This window comes from Syngnathus acus, chromosome 17, assembly GCF_901709675.1.
Source record: "Syngnathus acus chromosome 17, fSynAcu1.2, whole genome shotgun sequence".
In the NCBI taxonomy this organism is placed as follows: Eukaryota; Metazoa; Chordata; class Actinopteri; order Syngnathiformes; family Syngnathidae; genus Syngnathus; species Syngnathus acus.
In genome coordinates this window covers 7,646,709-7,673,956 of record NC_051102.1, presented here as the reverse complement: position 1 = coordinate 7,673,956, position 27,248 = coordinate 7,646,709, and the positions used below count along the sequence as shown (strand labels likewise).

Here is a 27,248-nt window from a genome sequence, read left to right as displayed (position 1 = left end):
CGCGGGACTCCTCTAATGACAAAGCCTACCGCCCACCGTTTGTGATCTGAGCGTCTGCGGAGACGATTGCCGTAATTACGGCAATCTGTCCCGCGCGCGACGGGCTGGCCCTGCAGGAGGTCATAGAAAAGCACGTCTGCGTCCTTCATGACCGAATTTGAGTGTTTAGATGGGCATTTTTTCCTGTTTTTTTTTTTTAGGGGGGGCGTCTATGGGTTTTTTTGTGTGTGATTTTTATGACTACGTGTTTTTAATATGGATTTTTTATGTGCTTTTCTGTGGATTTCATTTTTTTTTCTGTCTTATTTATGTGATTTTATTTTTTTTCATCTGGATTTTTGTGTGATTTGCTTTTATGTCTAACATTTGCAAATCCTTTCCGACTGTAGCGTTCTAAAAAAAATAAAATAAAAAAAAAGAGCTGGCGTTATCCTTCCAAGCAGTCACCACTCATCCTTCATTCCACGACAATCAATTAATATTTACCAAAATGTATCCTGCAAAAATAGCAGATGCTTTCTTTAACCTATCCCCTCTCGCTTTGCTTTCAAATATCACGGATCTGACGAGAAGGTATGCCCCCCCGCCACCCCCTCGAAGGAACAGGAGCGTGGGATTAAAAGCGACACGCAAGATGAGAGTGCCGCTCAGCAGGCCCGCAGGAGCATCTCGCTCTTTTCACGGCACTGCTGCTTCCTTTGCATCCAAACATGTTTACGTTGCAGAAAGAGAAAAAAAAAAAAACAGTAGCACCGCTACTAAAACCGTTAAAATTGATATTAGCACCAAGTGGCAATAAACAAAAACTTGGATTGTGGTTATTTATAAAACATTTCTTAATATCATTAAACAGTGTGTCAACAAAAACAAGATGAAGACATTTTTCAAATATTTTGGGACATGAATATAGTAGCTGACTCAAACTCAGTGACATCATCAAACAACATTATCAGCACAAGGTGATGAAACAAAAGCAACGTATTGGGTGTCCTAGCATCTCGGTTAGGGATGGGCGGCCTATAATTGATGGTTCGCCCGGCCGGGGCCAACGAGTAGGTCAAGGTGGTGTCCCAATACTTTAGTCCACCCCCCCATTTCCTTTGCTCGACCGACACTGTGCCAGGCAGGCGCTTTTGTCTTTTTTTCTACCTCTCCTGAGAAGCTGCGGGAAGGCAGACAAATCAAAACAGCAGAAAAGGGAAAAAGTTGTCAGTTGTTGGCGGAATGTGGAGATGCACTTTCAAGTCGTACAGAGTTTCCTCATTAAAAAGGCATCTGTCTGACAAACAGCTGCCGCGCCGTCCATCATCTCGCCTTGGCTCCGCTGGAACGCGTCTTCATTACGTCCGCCAGCGCCCGAAACGTCGCTCTCGTCGCCGTCAAAAGCCATTTTTTGCAAAACAAGCGGCAGACGCCGCCGCAACAGATGCTGCCGCGGCCTCCTTCGGAGACGCTTCAAAGCTTGGCGAGCACTCCAACGACTTTTAGATAGATAGATGGATTAGGTAGATGGACAGATGGATAGATAGATGGGGGGTCTTGTGGAGGGTGTTGATGGTTATGATCAGATCAGGATTTGATTTTTTTTTTTGTGGCTATTCATTTGATTTTCATTATAGCTCGATTCAAAAAAGTTTGAGAAAAGCAATAGCAAACGCCCCAAACTTGTTCTTTGACTGTCCGGAATCCACTGAGCAACATCGCTGCTGTTCACGGCAGTCATGGACAAAATACATTTTTGTTTATCTCCATGCGGTGCCTTTTCCACGTATGACGAGCCGATGTTTACTCTTAATCAAAACGCGTTTGCAAAAAAAAAAAATAGCGCACAAGCCCGGAACAGGAAACATGTTCTTTGAGTTGACATTTGTTGAGCGGTCACGCAAGAATCCATCAAATCCATTTCTTCCAGCTGTGGAGTCTTCTTCTTTGTGGCGAGTGCTTGCTTTTGCACGTTAGCCGCCGCCAGCCGGCATTAGCTGCCGTCAGCTGGCGTTAACCACCGCCACCCAATGTTAGCCGCGTCCTTCACGACCCGCTGGAATCATCCGCGTTATGTTGAAAGACCGTTTCCCAACGTTTGCACAAAGACACAAAGCCACCATTGACACTGTTGAATATTTACACACGTGTCCAACTATTTACACGTACCACCCGGCGTGTTTGATGAGGGCGTCGGCATGCGCCCCCTCGTCGCGTTTCTAAATGAAGTACTCCTTTGGGTTGTGGCCCGAGGCATTCCGGGAGTCCGTCTGGTGATCAAAGTCCGAGTCCTGGCTTTCCTCTCGCTGGCCGTTTTTCACTTCCCGGTTCCGATACGTCTCCTTCCGCCGGTACAGGAATTTGGCCGCCGCAGCCAGGCCAGCCACCGTCACAAAGACAATAGCGGCGATCACGCCTGCCAGGAAGAGTCACGCATTAAGAACAAGCGTCAACGCGAAGCCCGTCGGCGACGGATGCAAATATCCGGTACCTCCGATGAGCGCCGAGTCGCCCCGCGTGGAATTGACTAAAGGCTGGCCGGAACCAGAAGAGTCTACGACCGAGGAAGCGAAGAAGAAGAGGAAGAAAAAAGAGGAAAAGTTAAGGAAAAGCAAACTGCAATAGAACGCAGATGTATGACGGGGCACAAAGCCGCCAGGCGGAAAATAAACCGACCAATTGGACAGACGGCAAGCAAGACAGCACAAGACAGATGCCGGGTAATTTGATGATGTCATCATGATGCCTGCTCTTCGTTCTCACCCGACAGGTGTGGCGTGTTTTGCGCGGCGTAGGGATCAGACGCGGGCGGCGAGGCGCAGTTGGAGCGGCGCAAAGGCCCGTTGACGTCCACGCTGCCGCTGTGCGGCCTGAGCAACGCCTCCTTCAGGGGGCTGAGGGAATTAAAGCGAACCGCCGCCAGACAGCCGCTAAAGCCCAGCGAGGACAAGCGGACCAGCTCCGGATCCACTTCGTCCGTCTCTGCCAAAATAGAGAGCAAAATATTTGGATGACATTTTGCCCTCTTTTACTGAATTCTCTCAGCCTTTGCTTATTCTCACTTTCTCGTGACTATTTTGCAAGTGGCGTTTGGCAAACTGTGTGAGTGACACGTGTGGCCTAAAAGCTCCCGCGAGCCCAAACCCTCCATCATGGCCCGGCGAGTTGGCGCCTCCATTTGCGGTGCTGATGGATGACGGCGTTGGCGGCAAGCGACAGAAAGTCCACTTTGTCATCGCTTCTCCTCCATGACAATTTGACAGCAGCAGTTAAAACACAAGTGGAAAGCACGCTGAGGAGAAAATGTTAGCGAACTTTAGACCTTAACAGGCCACTTGTTTGACTGACAGGTCGAGATTTATCGGACTGCCACTCGGAGACGTGACAAGAAGTGCGCACCTGCACGCCTGTTGAGACTTCTCACGTTCAAATAATTAAATGCGTCAATTTGTAAATGTAGTCCCATCCGTCTTGTGTACGTATCTCCTCACCTTGTACTTTGCCGAGCAACAGTGACCTGATGCCATTGAATTCGCTGTCGGACGTCAAGTTGAATTCTTCTCTGGCGCTTTGGTCAATCTGAAAGAGAGAAACGCAATATGGCTTGACGTTCATAGCGACAAAAGTGATTTTATTGTTCACGACGTACTTGAAACGCGAGCGAGGTCGCTCATACCTCGCTCTCAGCGGTCGACCGTGGGAGCTGGAGAGTATGCCTCCGCAGAGTTCGAAATTTACATGAAAAAGCATACAATCAAGTTCTCCACTGGAGGTGATTTTAATGAGTGGCAAAGGGGAGCCAAAGGCCGTCTGAAACATTTAAGGCCGTGCAACAGGATTGAAACTTTTGACTGACGTTTGACTTGTGTCAAATATCACTTGACTGCTTTTATAAATTGGAGGTTTTAGCTAGTGCAAGTTCTGTTAGTGTGTGGTGGTGGGTTGTCTAAGTTTGCTTGAGTTGGACTCTAACTTATTTTCTACTTATGGGAGTTCCTGTTTTATGGCAGCCATTTTTCGCCAGCGTGCCAAAACAAAAACTCAAATTTTGTGCAGTTTAAGGATAGTCATCTGTCCCGTATACAAAGCTCAAATTTGATAACGCCCTTGAAGGACCCTGGAAAAATCAACCTCAAATAGCCACTCCGAACCTAAGTGGCAGAGGCTCTGTCAGTCAGACAGACGGACGGTGAACTTTTAACTCCGCGTGAGACCCTGGGCAGCCCACAGCAGACTCCCCCTGCTCAGAAGTCCGACACCGTTTGTTGAGCTAAAGCCTTAAATCCTGACAGAAATCTTTTAAGTTTCTTCTTCAAACGGGCGAGCCAGCCGGCCAGCCGCTGAGTCGGCTGGTCGACCCCTGGAGCTTTTTTCATGTCAAGCAAGCGATTGAAGTGTTTCCTAGAAAAAAAGACGTACATACTGTACGGGGGAAATAACGGACTCGCTCGCTTTCGCAATCTTTTACTTCCAAAACTTTACTCACAGATGCATGTCTTGAGACAAGCAGTATGTTCACTTTGAAGTTTGTCGAAGCATTTGGAGCAACTGTGTTAGCAACCAAGCTAATGCACTGTTAGATAAGAAAATACGTGTAATTAAATTATTTACCAATAATACAATTAAAATTGAGATTTAGTTATTGCATCATTAAAATAACTGCTTTATGAATTTCTAATTGACTTTTTTTTTCCCCCAATCTCATCTCCAAAACAATTGCCTATTTGTATTTTTTTTTTTTTATGTTAGCAATGACGCTACTGCTAACGCAACAGGAGAGGTGCCCAGGCTGGTCCATCAATAGCAAAGATCCAGGGTTGTCATAGCAACGACAACAACACTTTTATCCTTACTACAAGCTAGCGTAGCATCCGACCGATGAAAAGAGTGGCAGCTGTTTTGAAATTGATGCCCCGGGAGCCGTGATTGGCAAGACGTTCATGTGGCGGGAGAAGGTCACCTTGAGTTTCATCTTCTGACAATTAGAAGATTCCCCCCCTTACGATAGATAATTCCGCCAAGTTTTACGTCAATCTGAGAAACTGCTGTTAGAGGCTTATAAAGCAAGCAAAGGGCAACTGAGTGAGTTTGGGGGAGTCACATGATCTGTGTTTGTTCCATTTGTTTTTGTGTTACCTGCAGAGAAACGGCATCCAGCACTCGGCTGACCAAGACGGTATGCAGATCTCCATCGGCTAAACTCTTGGCTTGGCTCCTTAATACTTGGCCTTCCTTGCCGCCATGGAGCTTGTAGCGCACTTCCAGCTTATCTGCATGCAGACACACACAAAAATAATTGACACACAATCTGGAGCTTCTTTATCTTGCCCAGGCATCCCTAATTAATATTACAAAGTTGCATCTTTCATCCGAATGATGAATCTCAATGAGGAGCTTTGCGTATTAAGGAGGATTAGTGCTCATTGCCTATCAATAACAGTCATTAATTTTGCTAATACTACACCGGTGTTAAGAGGAGACGTTCGGAGGTCTTTGAGGCAGCGTGGGGATAAAAAAAAAAAATTGTCCTTCACACGGACTATTTAGAGCTGCTTTCAAACACGCTAATTAATCCCGTAAAGAACAGCGCCGGGCCAGGAGGTTATTTTTATAAGGGCAAATGGATGAAACAATACACCGCCTGGAGAACCCCGCCAAGATTTTAATAGCCTACTTAGCATGCCACGTTAGCATTTAGAGCTATTTTACTAGCGTTTGATTCGGCTCCGCTTTAAAAAAGACAAACGGGAATCGCACCCAGTTGAGTGAAGACCTCCGCCAATTTAGCATTGCTGGTTTGTTTTGCATGTCAACTTTGTGCTTATCTGTTTAAATGCAAGCCTTGTAAATGTGCCCAAAATAGCGACACCAATTTGGAGTTTATCTGCGAACATGGTGTTGGGGGCTCATGTTTATGAAGCATCCAAGATAGAAGCGAATGCAAAATGGTGCCTTCAAACCAAAATGTCCAATTTCGGGCATGGGTCCTTGAGACCTTTTCATGCACCTTGCTATGCTGGACATGTCCTCCCAATTTTGGGTTGATCGTCGGAACTGGTGTCGCGTTGATTTTTCCAATTTCCCAATGGATGCGACTGCATGCGAATTGGCTGCTTGAAGCACAACGGCAATCTGGCGCTTCAACATGCGTCCTTCAGACTTTTCGTGCATGTCGTTGCCAAAGACACATGCGCGTGTTTTATGTTCACTGTTGGAACTGGTGGAGTGCTAATTTGTTCCAACTTGGATGTGACTGAGCAAGTTCTGGGAGGTCACATTGGCGTCCTTGAAAATCCATTTTCACCACAGTAAAAAACCCAAATCACTCCTCACCATATTTGTTGATGAGCAGCGCCAGGTACTCTCGCTGGTGCGACGACACGTAGAGCAGCAGCGCGGGACTCTGGCTGGTTCGGAAGCTCAGCGACACGTTCTCTGCTCTCAGGCTCAGGTCGGACAAGATGGAGGACGGCGCAGACAGCTTTGCGCTGACGTTGCCGCCGTCCCGCTCGAGGGCCTCCATCTGGAAGGCGTAGCGGACGGATGTCGTCGGCTTGAAGACGGCCGAGACTCCTGGAGAGAAGACGCGGGTTTAGTGTCGCCCATCTGTCTGCTTCCAAAATGGTAGCTTTCTGTTTGCTTAACAGCATGGCTCCTTCAAAACTTTTTTGTTTGTCCAAATTATGATAGCGATTCCCCCCAAATTTCATTTCGCTCAAACTGGCAGTTGAGAAATTTGATAGCAATCAAAAAACATCTATGCCGAAAGTCTACCTTGGAGATGGTCTACATAAGCTTAAAATGGTCATTTCTGACCATAATGGCTGACTTCCTGTTCATGTTCTTGAGCCTTACTTTGTGGGTCTCCTCGTGATCGACAGTCCCACCGAATTTCAGCCTGCTAAGCAAAACTGGTTTTGGGTCTCCTCGAGTGGATGCTTACCGACGTGACAGAAGACTCCGTCGTAGGCCGACTGGCGGCAGTCGCAGCGGAAGCCATTGTTCTGCTCCATGCAGCGGCCGTGGTTGCGGCACAGCCCTCCGTAGCTGTCGCAGTGACCCGGGCAGCCGGGCCGGACGCCCGGCGTGATGCGTGCCCTCTCTTCCAGGTCCAGGGTGACACCGTTGAGCTGCAGTGAGCGGATGCAACCGCGGAAACCCTTCTGGCGAGACGCCGTCCCACCTGGACGGCCACATCAGCATTAGTGTGAGATTGCTTTATGATTTGATGATGTTGTTTTTGTTTCCTTTAGGGCAAATGACTTTGATTGCACACCGCTTCCTCCTCAACCGTGACACAAAATTATTTGGACCTCTGCAACTTTGAAGGTATTTATCTTGTTTTCAGCCGTGCAATCTCTGGAGGATTTATATCTAGGTTCTCTTTTGACATTTTTTGCACAACAGTTACAGCAGTCTTTTTTCAACTGGTTTTAGGATGTTTACAATCTTATTTCAACCACTTACTTTGAACTTTAGGAGGACTGATTTTAATTTCTTTCTAACTTGTGTAGCATGAGGGGAATTTACGGTAGGAAATTCATCACTCCTGTGGCACGGAACCTTTCCTACTCTGGCAGAATCTCTGGGATCAAGGTTGGCCGTGAATAATGATGTTCATATCCTCTCCGGAAACCAAATCCAGAGTGCTCAGGTAAAGGCGTTGAGCACATTAGTGGCTAAAAAAATCAATATTTACCGCCGCAATCTGCTCACTTGTTTGCTGGCTTGTTGACAGACATGAAGTGACGTGCGTGCTGAGATTTGCACAACAATAAGTCCTAAACGGGGGATTTCGCTTTGTCAAGATGAACAAACAGCGTCGGCAAAGCGTTGATAAACAGACCCCTGGCTGTATTGATGAAGCTTTGTCGGAGCTTGTTAATGGCTAATTACATGACGGACTGATTAATGACTCTGCCCGTGGCTCTGCTGGTTCAATTAAGGATTATTTTAAGAGCCTCGCAAGAATAAATCACATTGGGAAGTTTATTAGTGTGCCGTGCTGACCGGAGCATTTTACTTATTTGTTCTGTGGTTAGGGAGATAGTGACGCTAAGCTGAAAAACCTTCCACTTTTAGCACGGTACACACTTTGGCGGGCTCACCGATGAAGAGCTGGCTGTTGAGCTGCAAGTGAACGTGTCCGTCGGCGGGCGCCCGGCAGGTGGCAGCCGGCATGGCGTCCAATCGCAGCGAGGCCTCTTTCACGTTGCGTTCCACGCGAACCCGATGCCAGCGTTCGTCGTTGAGCGGCGTGCTCGAATCCACGGCGACTTCCAGAGGACCGTTGCCCACGTCGAAGGAGAACAGAACCTGGCTGGGAGCTGGTGAGGCACATGGTGAGACCCTTACATTTATTTCGGAACCAATGCCATGGAGTAGAATCTACTATGAGCATCTCTATCCATTGTTTGAGTTTTCTATTACTACGGAGTCCCTCAGGGTTGACTCCTAGGGCTACTTCAATTTTGTTCCTGACACGTGACTTCCTTTCTGCAAGCATTGAGGCGGGTATCAGTGCACCAGCCCGAGCCTCCGGCGCTTGAAAAAAAGAAGAAGAAGCTTCGTATTGTGTGACCACTTTCATTTGCGCTGTTGATATAATTGCCTCGGGCCCGTTATGGATCGCCGCGTGCCCGAGTGCCGCCGGAGCGTGTCGGCCTCCTGAAAGATTTAGCAGAGTGCTGGCCAAGCAGAACGCCAGCGGCGGGCGGGCAGGCGGGCGGGAGGAGAAGATGAAACAGTATTGCGACTCGCTCCGTTTCTCAGGAGCCCAGGAGCGGCAGTATGCCATGCTGGAACTTGGTGATTTCCCCCGGGCGCCTCTACATTAGCTGCTGTGTTTGTCCCCTCCGGTCCCTCATGGACCGCGGCGGCACCACAAATGAAAGTGCGCAGACTCGTCAAAGTTTTGCGTCGTAAACAACCGTCTCATTCTCATGCAAACGAAATGACACCCAGAAGGCCCTTTCGCGAGGCTCGTCAAAGCCCTCTCTTCTCGTCTTCTCGTCTCGTATGGCGGATGAGAGCATATTTGGTGATACACTGTAAACATGAATGAGGAATCCAGCACTTAATTGCCACAAAAGTATTTGTCAATATAGTGGTGCCTTGAGATCCGAGTTTGATTCGGTCCGTGACCGAACTCAAAACACTCAAACGATCCTATGGAATGAATCAATCATCATTGCATTGACCCCCCAGAAATGTTTTGATTCCGATTTTTGATTTTATAGGGCACCAACTCACAGTTCAGCTCAATGCGTATGAAGTCCTTGATACCCAGGTTCTCCAGGAAGACGCCAGAGGGAGCGCTCGTCTTGAACACGAAGGAGATGTCGGCACTCAGCTCGCCGTGGAAGGTCGGGAAGTGGAGGTAAGATGTCTCCGTAGCGAAGAAGGCGGCATTCCAGAAATTCTCTGAGGGGAGGAACAGTGTTGAATTGATGCATCCTCTCTCTGCATGACTTATTCATTTGCATAAGCGATTGGACTTACTGTCGCCATGGCAACGTAGCGGCCCCACCCGGTAGGCGGCCTCCGAGCCAGGCCGCCGCGCGTCACCCAGCACCAGGGACCGCACAGGGAGGCTCTTCTTGTCAGTCACCAAGCCCGAGTCCTCAGCCCTGCCGGAGGGAAAATCATTTTGACAGTTTTATGCCAACAATTTTCTTATTCATACGTATTCTGCGTTAATTCAAGCCAAGCTAGCTCCAAAACTAGCCCGTTGTATCAAATATTGAAAGATTTAGCCACTGGAAATAGACGTTTGAGCGGAGGCGTGGCGGTGAAAGGTCTTGAATAAAACAGCAGCTTGCAAAGAGCAAACGCACATGTAGCGACATGCTAGCTGTCGTCATCAAACATGTACGTATGTCGGCTTAGGTGGAGACTTGCGGTGAGTGTCGAAAAAGCCTTTTGTTACCATTCGGCGGCGTCAGAGTCGCAGTTGCAGGAACGTTTGGGGTCGGTGCAGTCCCCCCGCAGGCCGCACGCGCACTGCCGGCTGCCGGGCTCTGCTCCGGCCCAGTAATTCTGACGTCCGCCCGGAGCGGCACCGCCAAGCCACCAACTCAAGGCTGAGCCCTCTGGAAGTTGAACAGGGAAAGAATTTTTTGAACTCTTTGTTTTCTTTTCAAGATCCTCCCTTGTGGGCTCTTCTTGTTTTCAGCCAATTGATTCTTCTTTACAGACTCAGCTTTTTCCACTCTTGCAGTTGGCTGCTCTTTTAGACTCTTCTTTCCTGACTCATCTTGTCTGGGTCCTTTCTTTCCTTAGTCTTCTTGTTAGATGGCAACCACTAAATAAGACAGGATGACCTCACCGGGAGTATTGAGGAGGCGGGACCTCCTGCAGCGGTAGGTCATCTCCTGTTGGCAGTGATCCGACTGCCCGATGACGGCTATCAGCTGCTCCTCGCTGGCGGTGTAGTGCAGTCGCACGAGGTGCTGATGTTCGCCGCCAGACGGCCTCACGGGAGTCAGCTCGCTATTGTTGTGTCTGATCTCCAGCCAGGTGTTCTCCTCTGCTGGATAAAATAGAGGATCGGGAAAAAGGAGCACTGGCGTGTTGGCGACGCAAACAATGCCAACGCGCATCACCTGTCATGTTGCAGTAAACCAGGTGCGGGCCGATAGGGCCGCTGCCGTCCACGTCGATGTAGAAATAGCCCGACGTGTTGCCGTTGTGCTTGTACGCCTCGCACGATTGTTCGTACACCGCTAGGAGGGAAGCCAGTCGAGACATTTAAAGAAGCGTGGTAATTGCATTTTTGCCTGAAGCTTTTAGGTAATATTTGGGGTTACATGGCGGGGAGATTTGTCAAATGTAGTGGATCCTCTAAAATCACGCCCAAGGTTGAAAAGTGTCTAGAAAGATACACTATGAAACAGAAATATTTTTTTTTCCCAGCTACATGTTTTTGTTATTTTTGCAAACATAGAAGACGTACAATCTTTCATGTCGCTAAAAAAAAAAACGTATTTTCAGAAATGTTTTCTAGTTTTGGGTGAGTTTTTGGATCTTTTTTTTTTTCTTTTTTCAACCTTGAGGAGTTGGTGGTGGGCAATCTTTTTTTGGGTCGCTGAGCAAAGCAACTTAGAAGAAATACGCCATCTGATCCCGATGAAATGTTGCAGTGGGCTGACTCGGGCTGAGCTTGCAGGGCCACTTGTTTATTTATTTATTTTTTTATTTAAGAGACTGTCCCCGTAGTGACTCACAGCTGTGACAGGTGGCACCGCTGTAGCCACTGTCGCTGCAGTTGCAATGGAAATGCGTCCAGGATTGAGTGCAGCGCCCGCCGTGCTCGCAGCGACTTGGAGAACACCTCAAAATACACAGACAAAGACATACGATAGATAAGCTTCTTTTTTTGTGGAGGGTTGCAAAACGTTTTGCCAGCTTTGGCCTTCCTGTGTGAAGTTTCCTCCCACATTTCAAAAACATGCACGCTAAGCTGACTACTCCATTCTTTTCCAAAACTGTATTTGCGAAAAGCTTGCCTTGCTTCTCACCCTTAAAATGAAGTCTGACCACTCAATTTGAGTTTCAATTGAACTTTTTGTTCATTCGCCCTAGATGGAAACTCTGGGTGGGGGGTGATGGTTTGTAGCAGGGGCGCTGGAGTTGCAAGACCGGAGGTTTGGCGCAATAATAAGCTGCCGTGGAGCATGACTAGCGCGCTGACCCCTGGTTGCAAAATGACGTTTTCCACCTGACTTGCGTTCAATTCAATCAGCGCGATCAGCGAGCATACGGCTGCGAACAGCACGACGGACGCAAAAGGAAGGCGCCGTGACCTCGGCAAGGACGCCAGCTCGCTTCGTTAAGTGTTGGCTCCTTTATTCCCGACACGTTTCCAGACGCGTGTTTTTTTTTTCTTTTTTTACACCCGACTGCTTTGATAATTGCGAACGTGATGTTAATTGAGCAGCCAGAGCCAAGTAAACGATTAGTTCGGCATCACTCACTCCGCGTGACGTTAACGCCAGGTACGCTGAATTGGGCGTTACCTGTCGATGATGCCGCACATGTCAATCAAGAGGTCGCTATAGTTTCCCAGCATCCTTTGCTGCACCAGAATGAGATCCACTTGTTGCTGCTCCAAGGTCAGCTGGCGAAGGCAACCCTGGAAAGAGGCAAAGGGGTTCCGGCAGTCCTCCCGCCCGTCGTCGTCCGCCGGACAACCTTCAACGAGACCACATCGAGAGTACCACCCCGCATGAGGGGCGCCGACGTTCGCCTACCGCCGAAGAAGAGGTCCCTCTCGACGGCCACGGTGAAGGAAGGACTGGCCTGAGCCACGTCCACGTTGTCCACGCAGATACTCAGGTGCCCTCGTCTGGACTTCAGATCCACCGAATGCCACAGACCGTCATCCAGACCGGAGCCTGACCGGTCCCAGTTAAGTGCTCAATGCATCACTCTCCATTTTGTCCGCTTTACATCATGCTCTGTACTGACCTGCCTTGAGCTCCAGCAGTACCCTGTCAGCCTTCCGTACCAGCAGCCTGAGCCGGGCGTCGCTCAGGTACACCCAGACAACACCGCCCCGCTGAGGGAGCCGGAAGGTCAGCAGCAGCCCGTTTCGGTTCCACGTCCTGAAATGGAGTCCAACGGAAACTCTCTCTGCAGGCACTGGGGTTGCGACCCCAGGCAACTGGAGGAAGCCTCGGGGCCCGGGAAAGGTGGCGGCCACGGCTGGCGTCTGGTGGGAGCATGTGAAGGTGACATTGCCCTGGGAGACGTCAAATAAAATGGTAAAAGTATGAATATTAATCAACTTCGTGTCCGTGTAACTTGGGGTCACCGTCGTCCTCATCAGCGAGTCTCCTTAAACGCGACATTAGCATAACCGTGAGCAGCCAATAGCATTAGTAAAGCAAAACGGGGGAAACAAAGTCAAACGAAAGACAAATTGTTTCTGGTGGCAACGCTCAGCGGATTTCAATTAACTGGCATGTGACGCTTTATTATTTTTTTTGAGTCATCATCCACTATTTATATTATTGCTATTTATTTGGTCGCTGTTTTTTTATTGTCCCCGGCATTCTGCGGGCAGTCACAGACTCAATTCGAGTTCATGAGGCTCATGGAAAGTCACCTCATGGGGGGGCAAAAAAAACTTGCAAAGTCACCACACACACACACACACACACACGTAAAACAGATTGCCTTTGTGCTTTAGAAACTCAGAGTCTCCATTGCAGCATTAAGCAAGCATGCAAAGAGCTCCACTTTCTTCCTCCACTTTTCATCATTTTTTTTGTGTGAATTCGTCGAGTCGAAATGCTCCCCAGTGCGTCTGAATTTTAAAACGTCAGGGAGGTCCTCGTGGCCAATATGCTGAGCGACGACGTTGCCCTCACGCCTCATTTCTCATAAAAAGCCGACGGGGGACAAACAATCTATACATCGACGCAGTCAGACGGCAGGGCGCCATTTATTGAATGACACTGGGATGGCGACCAGAAAACGCAAACATTTAACATCGTGCTGAATGTTTGGACTTGTTTTAGAATTATGGATGGTGCTTTCAAGTAACCCACAGAGAGGAGCTACGTTTGCGCGTGCCTGCTTGACAGCATTTCAATTCGTCTCGATTAATTGACGATTTGTGGAAGTGGGGCAGTAATTTGCAACTTATTTTCTTTTTTTTGTAAACCTTGAAGAGGGAATCCAGTTCTTAAGATCAATGGCAAATTAGCATGTGCCCTACCAAAATCTCCATCTACACAAGGATTGATTACGAGACATGCGAATTTTTTAAGGACCTCCATCATTTATTAAAATGTTACTGGCTAAATGTGAAGCCAATTAGAACAAATGTGAAGCTCATCACTGTCCGTCCGTTTGACGTTTGACCTTATTAGGAACGCCGTCGTGAACTGACCGACACGGTAGCTCGGCGGTCGCCTTGTCTGGCCATCGCAATCAGGTTATGTCGGTTGTACGCCAAGTTCTCCAGGCACCCTTGGAATCTCTCGTCAGGAATGTCGAGAAATCCCCCCACGCTCAGCTGGAAGATGGAGTATGTGTAACACAACAGAGTGACAAAGAGACAGATGCTGGCAAGGAGTTTTTGGGGGACCTGTTGGACGCGCCAGTGGAGGAACTGTGGCGGTAAGTCCACAATCTCTGTGTGCTGGTCCACAGTGAGGTTGCAGCAGGGCGGCGTGACATTCCATGGCCACCAGATGCCACTGTTGGTCATCCAAGAGGCTGCCTAACAAGGCCAGCTGACCAAGACCGGGACTTGAGCTCCATGCTAGGAGAAAAACAAATCACGTCAAGGTGGTTTTACAGTAGGACCCCACCGGAATTTGTTTATGATTTGAATTAAGTGGGGCAGTTCCTTGCCAGATCTCACAGGGGGTTCTCTGGAAACTCCAATTTAACATTAGGGGCAGTGCCCCACCAGAGACAAAAGGAAAAAATTTGCACCACTTTTGTGGTGTGATCTGTCATGTCGATTATTTGTAATCTGTGTGGTTAGAGTGCTAAAAAAGACAAAATGGAAGCACAGCTTTCTGACAAGACATCAAAAAAGTTACAAGAAAAGTTTTGTGTATTCTGAACGCAATGTTGTCTCCCAGCAGGAGATTTAAACTCGGGTTGTCGTATCTCATTTTCATCATCATCACAAAAAGATTAAAAATTGAGATGCGAAGCCAAATATTCCGCCGTTCGTGCCAAACGTGAGACGCTATAAATCTTGGATGAGCGTCGGCGGCTCCAAATTAGCGGGCCAGGTTCCCCGCGGTCCAGCTCTGTGGGGAGACCCAAGTGAGGAAAAGCTCCAGAAAAAAAAACAACGCAGTCGTTAAAAATGTCTCCGCTGGTGTTGAGGGGGCCTGAGGGGGAGGAGGATGATGGACAAAAACATCTTCATCTCAAAATGAGGAGGCGGGAGTTTGTCTCTTTGTCAACAACTTATTTACACTCTGGGAAAGAAATAGCTTGTTTTGTCAATGAAGCCAGATAACGAGACTCGCTGTTGAATGACACCAACTGCATAAAGTGAGGAGAAAACACGTGGTCAGTAGCACCTTTGGGGGACCGCCACACAATATTGACAAAATTTGTCATTATTATTATTATTTGTATTGTTACCTTTCTGTTGCTGCCCCGTGACGACCACGCCGACTTTTCCGGCCCTGAGCTCCATGGCGAGTCCGAGTCCCGAGGCAGCTCGGGCGTGCAGCAGCGTCCCACCGTTCTTCAGACTCTTGAAGTTGAGCGACAGTCGCTGCTCCTCGCCCTCCTTCTCCGGGCTCCACCGGTACGCCACCGCCCCGCCCTCGCCATCCAGCGACATCACGTCAGAAGCTGAACGAGGTCATCATTAGCAGAAAGAATCGTTCACAGACCTGTCTTGAAAAACTAATTTGAAACCTGAATCATGCCACAAAACTTCAAAACCCCACTTTGAAATTCTCGCAGGAAATACTAAGCTTTTTTTGAAAGCTTAACTGCAGTTCAAAAAGCCCAGTTGGATACCCTCGCCTTTTTTTAATCCCTCTAGTTTGTAACCTTGTTTAAAAGTCTCAATGCGGCTTGCAACCTATTTTCAACCACGTTTGAATCATGACGCCTAGCTCCAAGCCCTAATTTGTTTGCTTTCCGGCTCGCTCGCCTTCAATAAAATATGACGACGTGCCGTTTTAAGAGATCGAGGCGAGAATCAAAGGTTGATTGCGCGTCTGTTGAAAACAAAACAAGATTGAAACAGGAAGAGGTTTTTAATCTTCCCACATGAGAGGCCGACGGGCGTACGGCGGACGACTCACTATACGGGCAGCCGTAGACCTCCAGCCGCAGTCCGATGCGTCCGCTGGGGTTCCAGCCCACGGGAAGCAGGCGCAGGAAGCGAGCGATGGCCGACTGCCGCAGCTTGTGCTGAACCACGCTGTCTGCGTTGATGTTTCCCGAAAAAGACTGCACAAGCCAAAACAAAAGGTACGCTAACAACGAGGATATCCAGCCATGAAGGCAAGAACGTACCCCGATGCTGCCCTCCAGCCGGTGCTGCTTCCAGTAGTGACCCGAGTCGCTGAACATGAGCAGATAGGACGTCAGCCAGTCCGAGCTGCCGTAGCGTCCCTGCGTGGACACTGCCGTGACGGTGGTCCGCTCGCCCAGGTCCACCTCCAACCACTGATACGAGTCGGAGGCCAGCGGGGACCAACCTCCCGCCCCTGACGACAAAATCACACATCAGTGCCCCCAGCCCAAAAAAGCGACTTTGCACTGGGTGCGAAAGGCGCTCCCCGTTCATTAAGGCCGAGAAAAGGTTTCAACTTTGAAAGGACTAAAAGGTCAAACGCTAATCGGCTGGCGGACGGCTGGCGGATGCTTTGACCTTTATCGGAAAACATTTGGCGTGGGACACTTGAATGCCACCTGCACATTCCACGTACGTAAAGGCAGTTCGTCAAATAGGAAGCCTCGTTTGAGCAAATTCAGTGACACCAGAAACATCGGCATAGTTTTTAATTGAATGTTTACAATTCATGTCGTTTTTAATTCACTGCAATTCTAATCAGATTGAATATAATTGTCATTATCTTGAGTCAGAAGGTATTTCTTATCTTAATTGAAGCAGTTTTGTGTTTCAATATAGAATAAAGGCGAGTACTTTTTTGGATGTTGGCCAACATGCTTGTTTGGAAGCTTTCCCTGCTTTCTGCCCAAATCCAAAGCGGACACGATGGCGTGCAACAGCTGCCGTCAGACTGTTTAGCCGGCTGCCCTTTGCCGAGCATGAATTGCGAGTCTATCACGTCGTCGCCGGCCGACACCCGACGCCTCTCAATTTGTCTGCTCGGCCTTGCGGAGCGAAGCGCCTATACCCTCCAACAAGGACGCCGGGCGGCACGGATGGACGACCGCCGAGACGACTTCGCTCTCGGCGTGCGGCTCGGATAGACGAGAGCCTAACGAGACACTTAATAATGCAAAGACATTCCAGATGCCGCCGCAAAAGATAACCGGGAGAGTGAAAAGAAAAGACGATTGGTCGCCGAGTCTCGAGGCTACGAAAAAGAAAAAAAAGGTTCTCCAGCAGGGGGTGCTGGTGATCCCGGGATGCTTCATGCGCCTACCTGTAGAATAAGATCTCCGGTTCAAATTTACAGTGAGTAACTAAGGAGCAGTCGTCCATTTTGTTCGTTTTACATTCGGGTTTCCCCCCTCCGCTTTTACATTTCGTTTTACAATGGAGGATTACATATCCAAACGATTTTCAACGATGGATTTTCGGTCGAAGCAGGAGGTCATCAGTAAAGGAAGAGCAACTCCGGAGTTAAAAGGTACGTTTTAGGTAAGTTATTGATTCCATGTGCTTTATTGAGTGTTTTTATGTGTGAAGACTGCTGATATGAGATGTTAATTAAAATAGTTCAAATGAAATAATGAATAAGCCACACTAAAGCAGCGTTCCCCAACCTTTTTTGTGACACGGTTAGGTGCCGGACAATTTTTACCGGGGGGTGACGTCACCGCACGTCACTGAACATTTGGCACTCGAGACAGATTGCTATGCTAGCGGTGCGCTAACGTTAAAGTGGGCAGCAATTACGGCAAGATCGTTCAAACGAAAACGGGGGAAAGAAACAAAATTGAGACATATCATTCAAGAATTCAATCATAGACAACATTCAAGTTTGTTCAGAGTTATTTCAGGTATTATAATGATGCCAAACATGGTTAATAGGGGAATGTAACTAGCGTCAATGTATTTTATTCTTCTTACATTTCACTGCTAGCACTCGTTTTTCCGCACGTTTAAGCGCGTTAAAGGGTGACACTGCAACGCGACGTGACAAACGACAGCGACTACCAACCCGCCTGCACTTTCCACTGTGCACTATTTGGCCCGTAACGCTCTAATGGAGCAAGCGGCATCTGGAGCACATTAACGGCCGGCTGAGGGGAAACTTTCACAGGTAAAGAGACAGAGATATTTTTACAAGAGAGCTTTTATCGGCTGCAGGAGGCCACAAACATCAGATCGATGCTTCTGCCAACGTGGCTCTGCCAGCACATTTGCTCCATCCTTGATTTTGTCCCCCCCCCCCCCCCCCTTTTTGTTCTTGTTTAGCTTGCCTCACTTTGACGAAAATCAATGCCCCCCTCCGGATCCAGCAGTTCCCCTTAATTTCCTTTATCACTGCTGCAACAACTCCTCCACTTTGTGTTCCAAGACAAACTGGCAAGTTTGCCTTGCGCAGCCTTACGTTGATGCCAATTGTCACAAAGTCTTTACTTTGAACTGAAATTCAGATGATAGTGCTTCAAGGACGCTTATTAAGCAAGTCACAATTTAAAACTGAGCCTAGTTTTCTTAGAAACATGTCTGTGGCGTTCTTCCCTGAAAAACACAGTATCGAGAATGAATGGTTTCATTTTGAAAATGTTATTTATGAGTGTGCCCCACTGTGATGTCACTGGGTGAAGGCAAAGTATGTGTCCTTTAAATTCCACAATAGTGTTCCATACTGGAGGTGGAATGATAAATGAAAGCCAATGCTTGAGGGCTGGAGTGGAGATCAATTGATAATTGTATTTCCATACGCGAGCAGAAAGACAATGTGGTCACGGTGACCTTGTCGAGGCCATAATTGCCACTCACCATCTCGTCTGTTGAGCTTGGCGAAGACGGGAGCGTGACTGGCTGACAGCTGGGAGGAGCTCCGGAAGGCCGACGGTGGCAGGGTGGACACCAGGGCGCTGTCGCACGCCTCTGCGGACGCAAAAAGCAAGCATTTATGTCCCGATGTTCTTGCTGAAATTCCCCTCTGAGGTTGAGGTGTGTGTCCAGATTGGAGGTCCATTAAAGAAAAATACTCGCTCAAGTGTTCAGACAGCTAACACAGACGTGGCCCCGACTACTTCCTGGAATGTCAAGCGACTGCACTTTGCTGCCTGTCACAGCACTTGCACTTTTTTTTTCTTTTTCAAGAGGCGATGGAGAAAGTCTTCTCTCTTCGTGTTTAACATTCCGGACATGTGCACGACAACACTGGCGGGAAATTGAGTTGTCACTTTTTCAAAGACTGTCCTGGGAAAGATTTAAGGTAATTATGGTTTTGACTCCAAGGGTTCAAAGTTCATATTGGGATTTCAAGGCTTGCGTCTGGATAGAGTTCGGGATTCGGAATAGGGTTTGAAGACAGGATTAGGGTTTTTCAAATTAGGTTTACAGAGTTAAATTTCAGTTTCTAGACTTGACTGACTTGACTTATTCAAACTTATTTCAAAGGTTTGCGATTGGCTAAAAAGAGCCCGCACGATGCGACTCCTTCATCTCACCATTAGACATTTCAAATCCATAAACACATTTCTTCCACTTTCTTTTCCACTAGTCATAATAATCCATACATTTTTGGTGAAGGTCAGCCTTTTACATAAATTGCGTGCAATCGAAATGTCGGATGTAAAAATTGATCTTGGCTCTGCACCGAGTGTTGCATTTGGACGCTTTATTTTTTTGTGTAAATGCCAAACAGGAGAAAGAACTCGTCGACTGTAACGTATTTGTCTCCCATAGCAACGAAAAGCATTCATCTAATCGGTCGTATCACTTGCTCAGTATCTAGCCAGCTCTTCACATTGATTTGTACGGACTGCGTGACGATCATAGTGTGACCTTTCTATCGATATCCATCCATATCGTAAGTCGTTGCAACAAAACAAAAGCGATGTATCACACTTGGTCTCCAATTTTTACTTTCTATATTTCCACCATCGGCTCAGCACTTCAAAGTTGGCAAATGTCACAAAGAGTTGCTCCAAAGTTGAGTGGCAAAATAATAATAATAATAAAAAAAATCTGCATTTAATAAGCATGTCTGTCCCGAGATTCAAAATTATTTTGGCCAGCGTTTGAGGCTTCTTAAAGCGCCCCCCACCACCCCCGCGAGTGAGAACTCGCAGCTCATTGTCCACTTTTTCTTTTTTGAATAACAAAGAGCCCAGAGGGTCCAGGATGCAGGCGGGCCCCCTGAATATAGATGAGCTCCATCCATCAGCTCCAACAAACACACACACAAGGTCTTGCACTTTGCCGCTCTTACGCTGAATAAAAAAAAAAAAAGAGAAAGAAATTCTCACAGTGCTTTGCTGCTTTTTTGGGCTTCATTCCAATCACGTTGGAATGTTGTTTTGGTGATGGCACTCGGGCAGAAAACATCAATGCACAACTTCTACCTCAGATACTGCTCGCAAACCACACTTTTATCTTTGCGTAAAGGAAAGGGGAAAAAAAACAGAACGCCACCTGAAGAATGTCATTAACTCAGTCAATATTTTCTTTTAGGGAAAATGGTGGAATTTATCTCTGAAAAGTAAATCTAGAATGAATAAGTTCTAACATATTCTAATGTCACGAGAAATTGTATAAATTATTTTCTTGAAAATAATGACCCCAAAAATTGAATCTGCAACCATCAATTCAATCACAAAGTCTCATGAGAATATCGTTGCAATCTCATGCACATTCGCTCAAATCTCTTCTATAAATGTTTGAATCTGATTAGAATTTTGTGCACCTTTGCCACTGGCTGTCAATTAATGTATTCCGGTGCCCACTGAGCGCTAGTTGGAAGGCTTCATGCCGCGTGAAACAACTCCGATTGCCTTTAGCGCCGAGAGCTAATGTAGCTCTTAGCGTCGGCTACTTCCTCACATCATCTACATTCCTCGAGTGTGGATGGAACAACCTGATTAAAACTGCTGCATTATTCAGCAGGAGCCACCGAGCGTGTGTGTGTGTGTGTGTGTGCGTGCGTGCGTGTATGTGTGTGTGGCCAAGGCGTTAATTAATTAATTGAAATGCAAACAAACAGCCCAAAGGTGAAGACACGGCGCTGGAGTGCTCGTCTCATCGTTTCATTAGCGCCAGAATTAGCTAGCAAAGCGGCAGGAAAAAAAGAAATGCAATTACTGCAACAAGCTACTCACTCCAGATGCTCGCGAGCTTGCTTATTTGAACGAGCTCCTTAGTTATTTCAACGGATCACTATCGCAAGTGAACGTACTTCAACAAGCTACTTAAATGACCGATCTACTGCACTTAACGGGCTTCCAACTTGTTACTTATCTTAACTTCACTTCAAGTAGCTCATTTAAAAAGTTCCCTCCTCAGAGGAGCATCTTCAGCTAGTTTGTCGTCGTTCGTGTCTTACACAGAGCAACGTCATCAAACAAATTGATTTGGCTTGAATAATGTTGAGAACTTATTAAAATGGTAACGATCCACTGTCAGATTTTGAGCTGTTTATGTTTTTGGCGTCCTACGTAATTTATGTGAGGAGGACATCTTGTACGAGGATCGATTGTCTCACACCAGCTCCAAAGGAACATCGTTAAAAAAGGACTGAATGATGTGTTATTTCTCAATTAGTCATGCATTTATTTATTATCCATGTGTGGAAAAAAAAAAATGCAAACGACGTTCATATTCTGCCGTGTTGGCTGTCATCATCGTCGTCACGCTAATGCGCTAACTGCAAATGCGCACAGAGAGGGATGGCATTCACAAAAACAAGAAAGAAAGTTATTGTGCAGAGAGCTGTGCTAGCATCAATTATGAAATAAGTTGAAAATAAGCAACTTTTCAAGAAAATGAGTCTACCTTGAGGTGGATGTTCTTTGGTTGGTTCTTACCAGGCAGATTTCACAATCTTTGACAGTCTATTAAATCGGAAATTAATATTGCCCCCCCCCCCCCCCCCCCCAATCAAAAATAGAACTTGCTCAAATCACGTGGATTGTTTGTTGTTGGGTGAAGTTCACGGCCCCTCACGTGGGTGCCGACGGCAAAAGAAAACAACTGGAGATGTCTTTTTCCCAACGAAAACATGATGAATAGCCGGCGGCAAAGTCTTGGAGGTCATTCCTCTTATCAGGATCATGTCCTGGTCCGCTGGAAACGTCTCCAACGCCGTCCCAACCTGACTGATAATAAAATCTCGGCCTTCCCCGACTTAATAAATCCGCCTTAGTCCCCTCGACCTTGACTTGCGCCGTTCTCGCACTTATTTCCATAAGTGACTCTGAAGAGGAAATATGAGCACAAAGCAAGCATGCTCCGGTGCCACTCTGTTGTTTTGTTCAGTTGGAGGACGCTTGATGATGAGCTGCGAGGGTTAATGGAGGGAAGCTAATGTTCCCCTCAAGCTTCCTCGCTTTAAACAAGCAACTCCTTGAAGAAGTGCTTGACTTTCCGCCTTGAGCGTGCCTGTAATTACTCTCGAGAACGGGTAGGAGGTGTTTCTGTGGCTTCCAGGACGTCGTCATTCTTCCGCTGTATCTAAAGAGGTGCTAACGTAGGCCAGGTTTCAAGAAATTTCAGCGCTAACTCAGATCATTAATATGAATTGAAAATGTAACCCCTGACTCCAGTTTCGCTACATAACATTGGATAGACGTGACTGTCTCGTGAAGAACCACAAAAAAGGCTCAACGCCTGAAAAGGCCCGCCATGTTTGTTTGACGCAACATCGGTTAAGGCTCGGCGAACATAGTGGCCCAACACTTGACGGCTTCCCGCCGTCACAATCATTTCTGGGGTGTCACTTTCCACTACATTGCTTTATTGTTATTAGCGTTCAGATTCCCACTCCCGAGAAACGGCGTCTTCTTGATTTGTTTTGGCAGTCAGCCACCATTTGAAAGCTTATCCTACGCTTGGTATCAGCACAGCGTTAGCGTTCCATCCTCAGTTTGACGACTTAGCGACGATGACCACTTTGACGTGGACGCCAACAACCAAACAGCTTTTAACCTCGACAGCCGGCGGCTGTCATCCACCCTCGTTCCTCACCTCAGGCGGCGAAGGACCGCCGCTGCCCGAGTTGTGTGCCATTACAATCCCAAATGGAAATGAGAGGGGAACTCCGTAGGAAGGCGCGAGCGAGTGAGCGAGTGACCGTCGGCATGCAAATGAGCGCAGCGTGCGGCGCCATTATCTGTCATTAGGCTGGAATCAAAGTCGTTTGCTCTTGTCGCGGAGATCTGTCAGCGGGATGGGGTGGAGATGAAATGGAGAGAGAGAAAAGGAGATCATACGTGAAGATGATGACACGCTGCAGACTGAGTGTGTGCATGCTTGTGTGCGTGTGCTTGTGTGTGTGTGTGTGTGCGTGTGCGTGCGCATGACCTCACTGATCAAAAGCTTTTGGTTCCAACCTCGTCACACGTAAAAAATGTAGCCTTAACGACCACTGAGCCGTGAGAATTGATCACGTCACGCTTTCTCGCTCACATCCTCGCCGTTTTTTGTCCTGAGCAAGATCATTTTTTTCAAATAAAAGTTTCCCAGGAGAAAAAGTTTCCAATATCGGACTACCCTATGCTGGAATCATTTCCCTGGGGGGAAAAAAATGAATCTCTTCACTTTTCACAACCTTGTTTGCAACCTGATATTTTCATCCAATGATCCGATTATTTTATATATGTATTAGCATTGCACAAAACAATACTCAAACGTCAATACTCTGATGGCAGCCTTCCCTTTGCCGTAATCCAATCCATCGGACAAAATATCAATATTTAAATAGCTGTACTGCAATAGCAGCTTTCCCCATAATGGAATCAATTCCCAGGAGAAAGCATTGCCGCTGCGATAGCGGCTGTTCCGATATCAGAGGAGGAACCAACCGCCCAGATATTGGACTAAAGAATTAGAAACTGACAGTTCTGCTACGTCAGTAGTCAAAATCACTTCGCATTGTCACGACTGTATGTGGGTTATGTTGATGGCAGCGTCTTAGCGTTCTCAGGCTCTTTTTGACTTATTTATCATCATGAGGCCTGAGGTCACAATTTTGTGCCTTAGCTGTGTGGGTTTTTATTTTAATTGCACCGTGATAGCATTACAGTACCAGCGAAAGGCAGAAACATTGAGCTCTGACATCTACTCTATATCTCTAATCCTTGTGTTCATGCAGTGATCACAAAACCCGCCTTTTATTGGAAAACAGCAACAAAACCAGCTTCGCTTAGAATGGAAATGATTTGCCGGGAGAAAAACAACAACACTTTACTCCGATTCCAGGCTTTCCAATGCCAAAATCCATCCTGAGGAGAAAATATTGATACTGGAATAATCATCCTCCAATAGTACTCTCACTCACCAGCAACCTGAGTGCGCGGAGAAAACCCACGCGGGCACGGGGAGAACATGCAAACTCCACATATCAATATAAATAAATATCAATCCTGAAATATTAAGATGCCGATACCAACGGTTTGCTGCAGAATTATAGCAAGATATTGAAGTAATCCAGGAGTAAGGGTTGCAAAAAAGGAAGTATTCATTATTCCTCGTGTATTGTTCCAAATGTGTCACTTTGCTTCATTTGTCAGCCTTGAGGCAAATCAGAACTTTTTGCTGCATTTTGTCAAGTCAAGCTGTGAAGAAAGTTTTTGCTGTCTTTGCCGCCCCCTTGCGGCCAAGAAAGAAACACATGCCCTCAAAAAACAGCTTTTGTGTTTTGTTCCTCTAGAGCGCGGGCAACGCGCGCACGCACACACACACAGAAACGATGAACAAGAAGATGAAACAAATGAAGAGGGCGAGAAGAAGAGGAGGAGGCTGACGACACATTTTCACACTGAGCCGGTGGAAGAGGAGACATCAAATGGATCCTCAGGGGAGAGAAGAAGAAGAAGAAGAAAGCGTAGACGAGAACAAATAACGTCCTAGATGCCTTGAACTTTTTTGCATCTTGAAGAGCTACCTTCTGAGGATCTCTTGAGGATGACTCACCGCACGCACGAGAGGTGAAGATGACGACCAACGTAGATAAAATGCACCCTCATCATTTGCGTACCTAACACAATTTCGAGATGCAAAGCTCAAACCTGCATCTATTTTTGAAGATACGAGGTTCTCTTCTGCATATCAAACATCAAAGATGATCAAGTCCAACATTTTGATGGCAACTTTCCCCGACTCGTATTTAATGCACTTTGCCGCTTCCAAATCGTGCAAGTGCACGCACGCGCAAGTTTGCACCGCGGAGCGGACCGAGCGAGCGTCGCCTCGCAGCTGCCGCACGCCGGCTAAGAGAGCTCGGCGGCCGGCCGCGCTTGCTGCGTCTCCCCCGTCCCCCAACGGAGGGCAAGAAAGAAAAAGTGCAGAGAGGACAGCAGCAAGCGAGCGAGCCTGCTCACCTTGCGCAGGAGTCCCGGCACACCAGCGCAAGCCGAGCGCGAAGAAACAAATCCAAACGGGGGCGTCCATCGTGATGACGGGATGAGGAGGATGGTGTCGAGCCGTCTCCTCCTTGCTTCTCTTCTGCTACTGCAAGTGCAAGTGTGCAACGGAGAAGGAGATGTGAGGGACGGCCAGCCAGAGAGAGGGGGGGGGGGGGAGAGCAGAGTGAGATAGAGGAGAGTAAGGAGAGAGACCATGCAAGAGCAAAGAGAGAAGCTAAATGAGTGAAAGAGGATTTGGGAAGCCCAAAGACGTTGAATGAATGAAGGAAGGGAAGAGAGGTAGAGAAAGAGAATTAGCGACAGTTGAATGTAGCAAGGAAGGATGGAAGGAAGCAGTTGGCCATTGGGAATTTTATGTGTTTCCCGAACGACCGGTCCATTTCTGAGGAGACTTGTCGATCGTGCGACAAAGCACAAAAGAATCACAAAGTCTGCCATTGGAGGTCAAATCATGCCCAGTTGCAAGATTCCTTCTAGAGAATAATTTCATCAATTGAAAAAAAAATAATAAGCAGAACGATATTTTGAGTCATGTCCCAAAATGTCAAGACATTCTGCTAGTTTGGTTGGAGTGGGCTGGTTTTGAGCATTTCTTGGCTTTTTTTTTTGAAAGATCTTCCTCCTGGAAAACATTTGGCGGCAAGCTCGCTTCTCTGGACGTTTTTATGCAATTTACTTGAGCATCTGCTTGCTCAAATAACGTCCCCCTTGTGTTTCTGCGTTATTTCTTGAGAAGAACAAACAGATGAAAGTCAATCCAAAGACTTTAGTTTGTTTGTGTGGTGAAGGGAAAAAAAAAAATCAAATGATTTTCTCCCCCAGCTAAAGAATGTTTGCGCATGCATTGGCTATCTGATTGCAAAAAAAAAACGGAATCAGTCAGGTTGCAAATGTGTCCGAGGGGCTCGATGAAGATGCTCGGCTTTATCTGAGCGGGCCAAGCGTCGGCGCCGCGATAAGCCTGCCGTGTTTTCTCCGCGCCGCGTTTTATCTGGGATCAGACGCGCCTAAGACCGTTTTTGTCAGTCCAGAAATCCCGCCGTCTGCAGATTCCTCCTTTTATGTGAAGTGCCGTCGATACTTTCTGCTTGCCACGGTGATTCTGAGGACAAGTTAATAAAGTCAATAAAACAAGGGACTTGCTTTGTTTTGCTGAGCTCCAAATCTTTCCCAAGTTAGCATCGCTTAATTGTAAGAGAAATCTCCATCTATAGCTCTGTTTTCATTTTGGACACCTGACTTATATGACACACGGCAGGTGTCGGTTTGTCCGCCACCTGTCACGTGTGCCTCAGCTCCCGTCACGTTCCTCCTGGCGGGGTTTCTTCCCGTCACAGCTGACAAGCGCCTCGTCCCCACCGCCATCAGCGAGGAAGAGGAGGAGGGGAAGGAGGACAGAAGGAGGTGTTGTCGTCTTTCAGACGGCAGCAACAAAGCCCGATGGACTGACCTCAATCTGGCGCCGTAGCTGCGACGTTCCGCCTGCATTACAAACATGACGGGGGAGGAGGAAAGCATCGCCGCCATTCTTCTTTGTCACTTCCGATTTTGTTTCTTGTTTGTTCACTTGCGGTATTACGCCAAAAGTGCATTTTGGTGGTACGTTTTGATTCCCGTGCCTCAAACAATGCCAGGTTGACTTGCCGCCTCATTTTGTGCGGACGCCATTAACACGACATGAAAAAACAAAAAGAAGGAAGAAAGCTGCCTTTTAGTCGGCCGTGTGAAAGAGGCACACGAGACGAGTGCAGGTGAAGGCTAAAGTGGCAAATGCGGCGCCCCCTGCGGGAGCTCTCCTTTTGCTTCCACCGTTATCGGCTCACATTTGCTCGGGCGACCCCCCCCGAGACGTCGCCCTTTTATTCCGCTGTGAAAGACACGAGAAAGTGTCGGGACAAAAGCTCCAACGTGATACTTTTGCAACTTGTGTTCTCTGAGTGGGTTCTGAAAAAGGCGCACAAAGAGAAAATGAGCAAATCTTTTGTGCAGATGATGAGGATGCTTGGTGTCACAGCGCCAACGGCCTCTTGACAATC

The 27,248-nt window shown here is 47.5% G+C and overlaps 1 protein-coding gene and 1 long non-coding RNA gene across 2 annotated transcripts; one reads left to right on the top strand and one right to left on the bottom strand.

Moving 5' to 3' along the window:
- Nucleotides 1–807: 807 nt before the first annotated feature.
- cntnap3 (contactin associated protein family member 3) lies at nucleotides 808–25,367 on the bottom strand. Its single transcript, XM_037276517.1, is given in 25 exon segments — nucleotides 808–2,398; nucleotides 2,474–2,536; nucleotides 2,746–2,964; nucleotides 3,474–3,561; nucleotides 5,119–5,252; nucleotides 6,316–6,555; nucleotides 6,926–7,165; nucleotides 8,091–8,309; nucleotides 9,235–9,405; nucleotides 9,484–9,611; nucleotides 9,911–10,073; nucleotides 10,310–10,510; nucleotides 10,587–10,706; nucleotides 11,208–11,314; nucleotides 12,000–12,174; nucleotides 12,234–12,377; nucleotides 12,451–12,724; nucleotides 13,880–14,005; nucleotides 14,078–14,149; nucleotides 14,151–14,254; nucleotides 15,100–15,315; nucleotides 15,777–15,924; nucleotides 15,991–16,184; nucleotides 18,620–18,730; nucleotides 25,168–25,367. Coding segments are annotated over 25 exon segments (3,924 nt in total). The 5' UTR covers nucleotides 25,238–25,367; the 3' UTR covers nucleotides 808–2,201.
- LOC119137298 lies at nucleotides 10,274–13,995 on the top strand. Its single transcript, XR_005100891.1, has 3 exons — nucleotides 10,274–10,343; nucleotides 12,096–12,746; nucleotides 13,860–13,995. It is a non-coding gene; the product is annotated as an uncharacterized LOC119137298 (long non-coding RNA).
- Nucleotides 25,368–27,248: the final 1,881 nt, after the last annotated feature.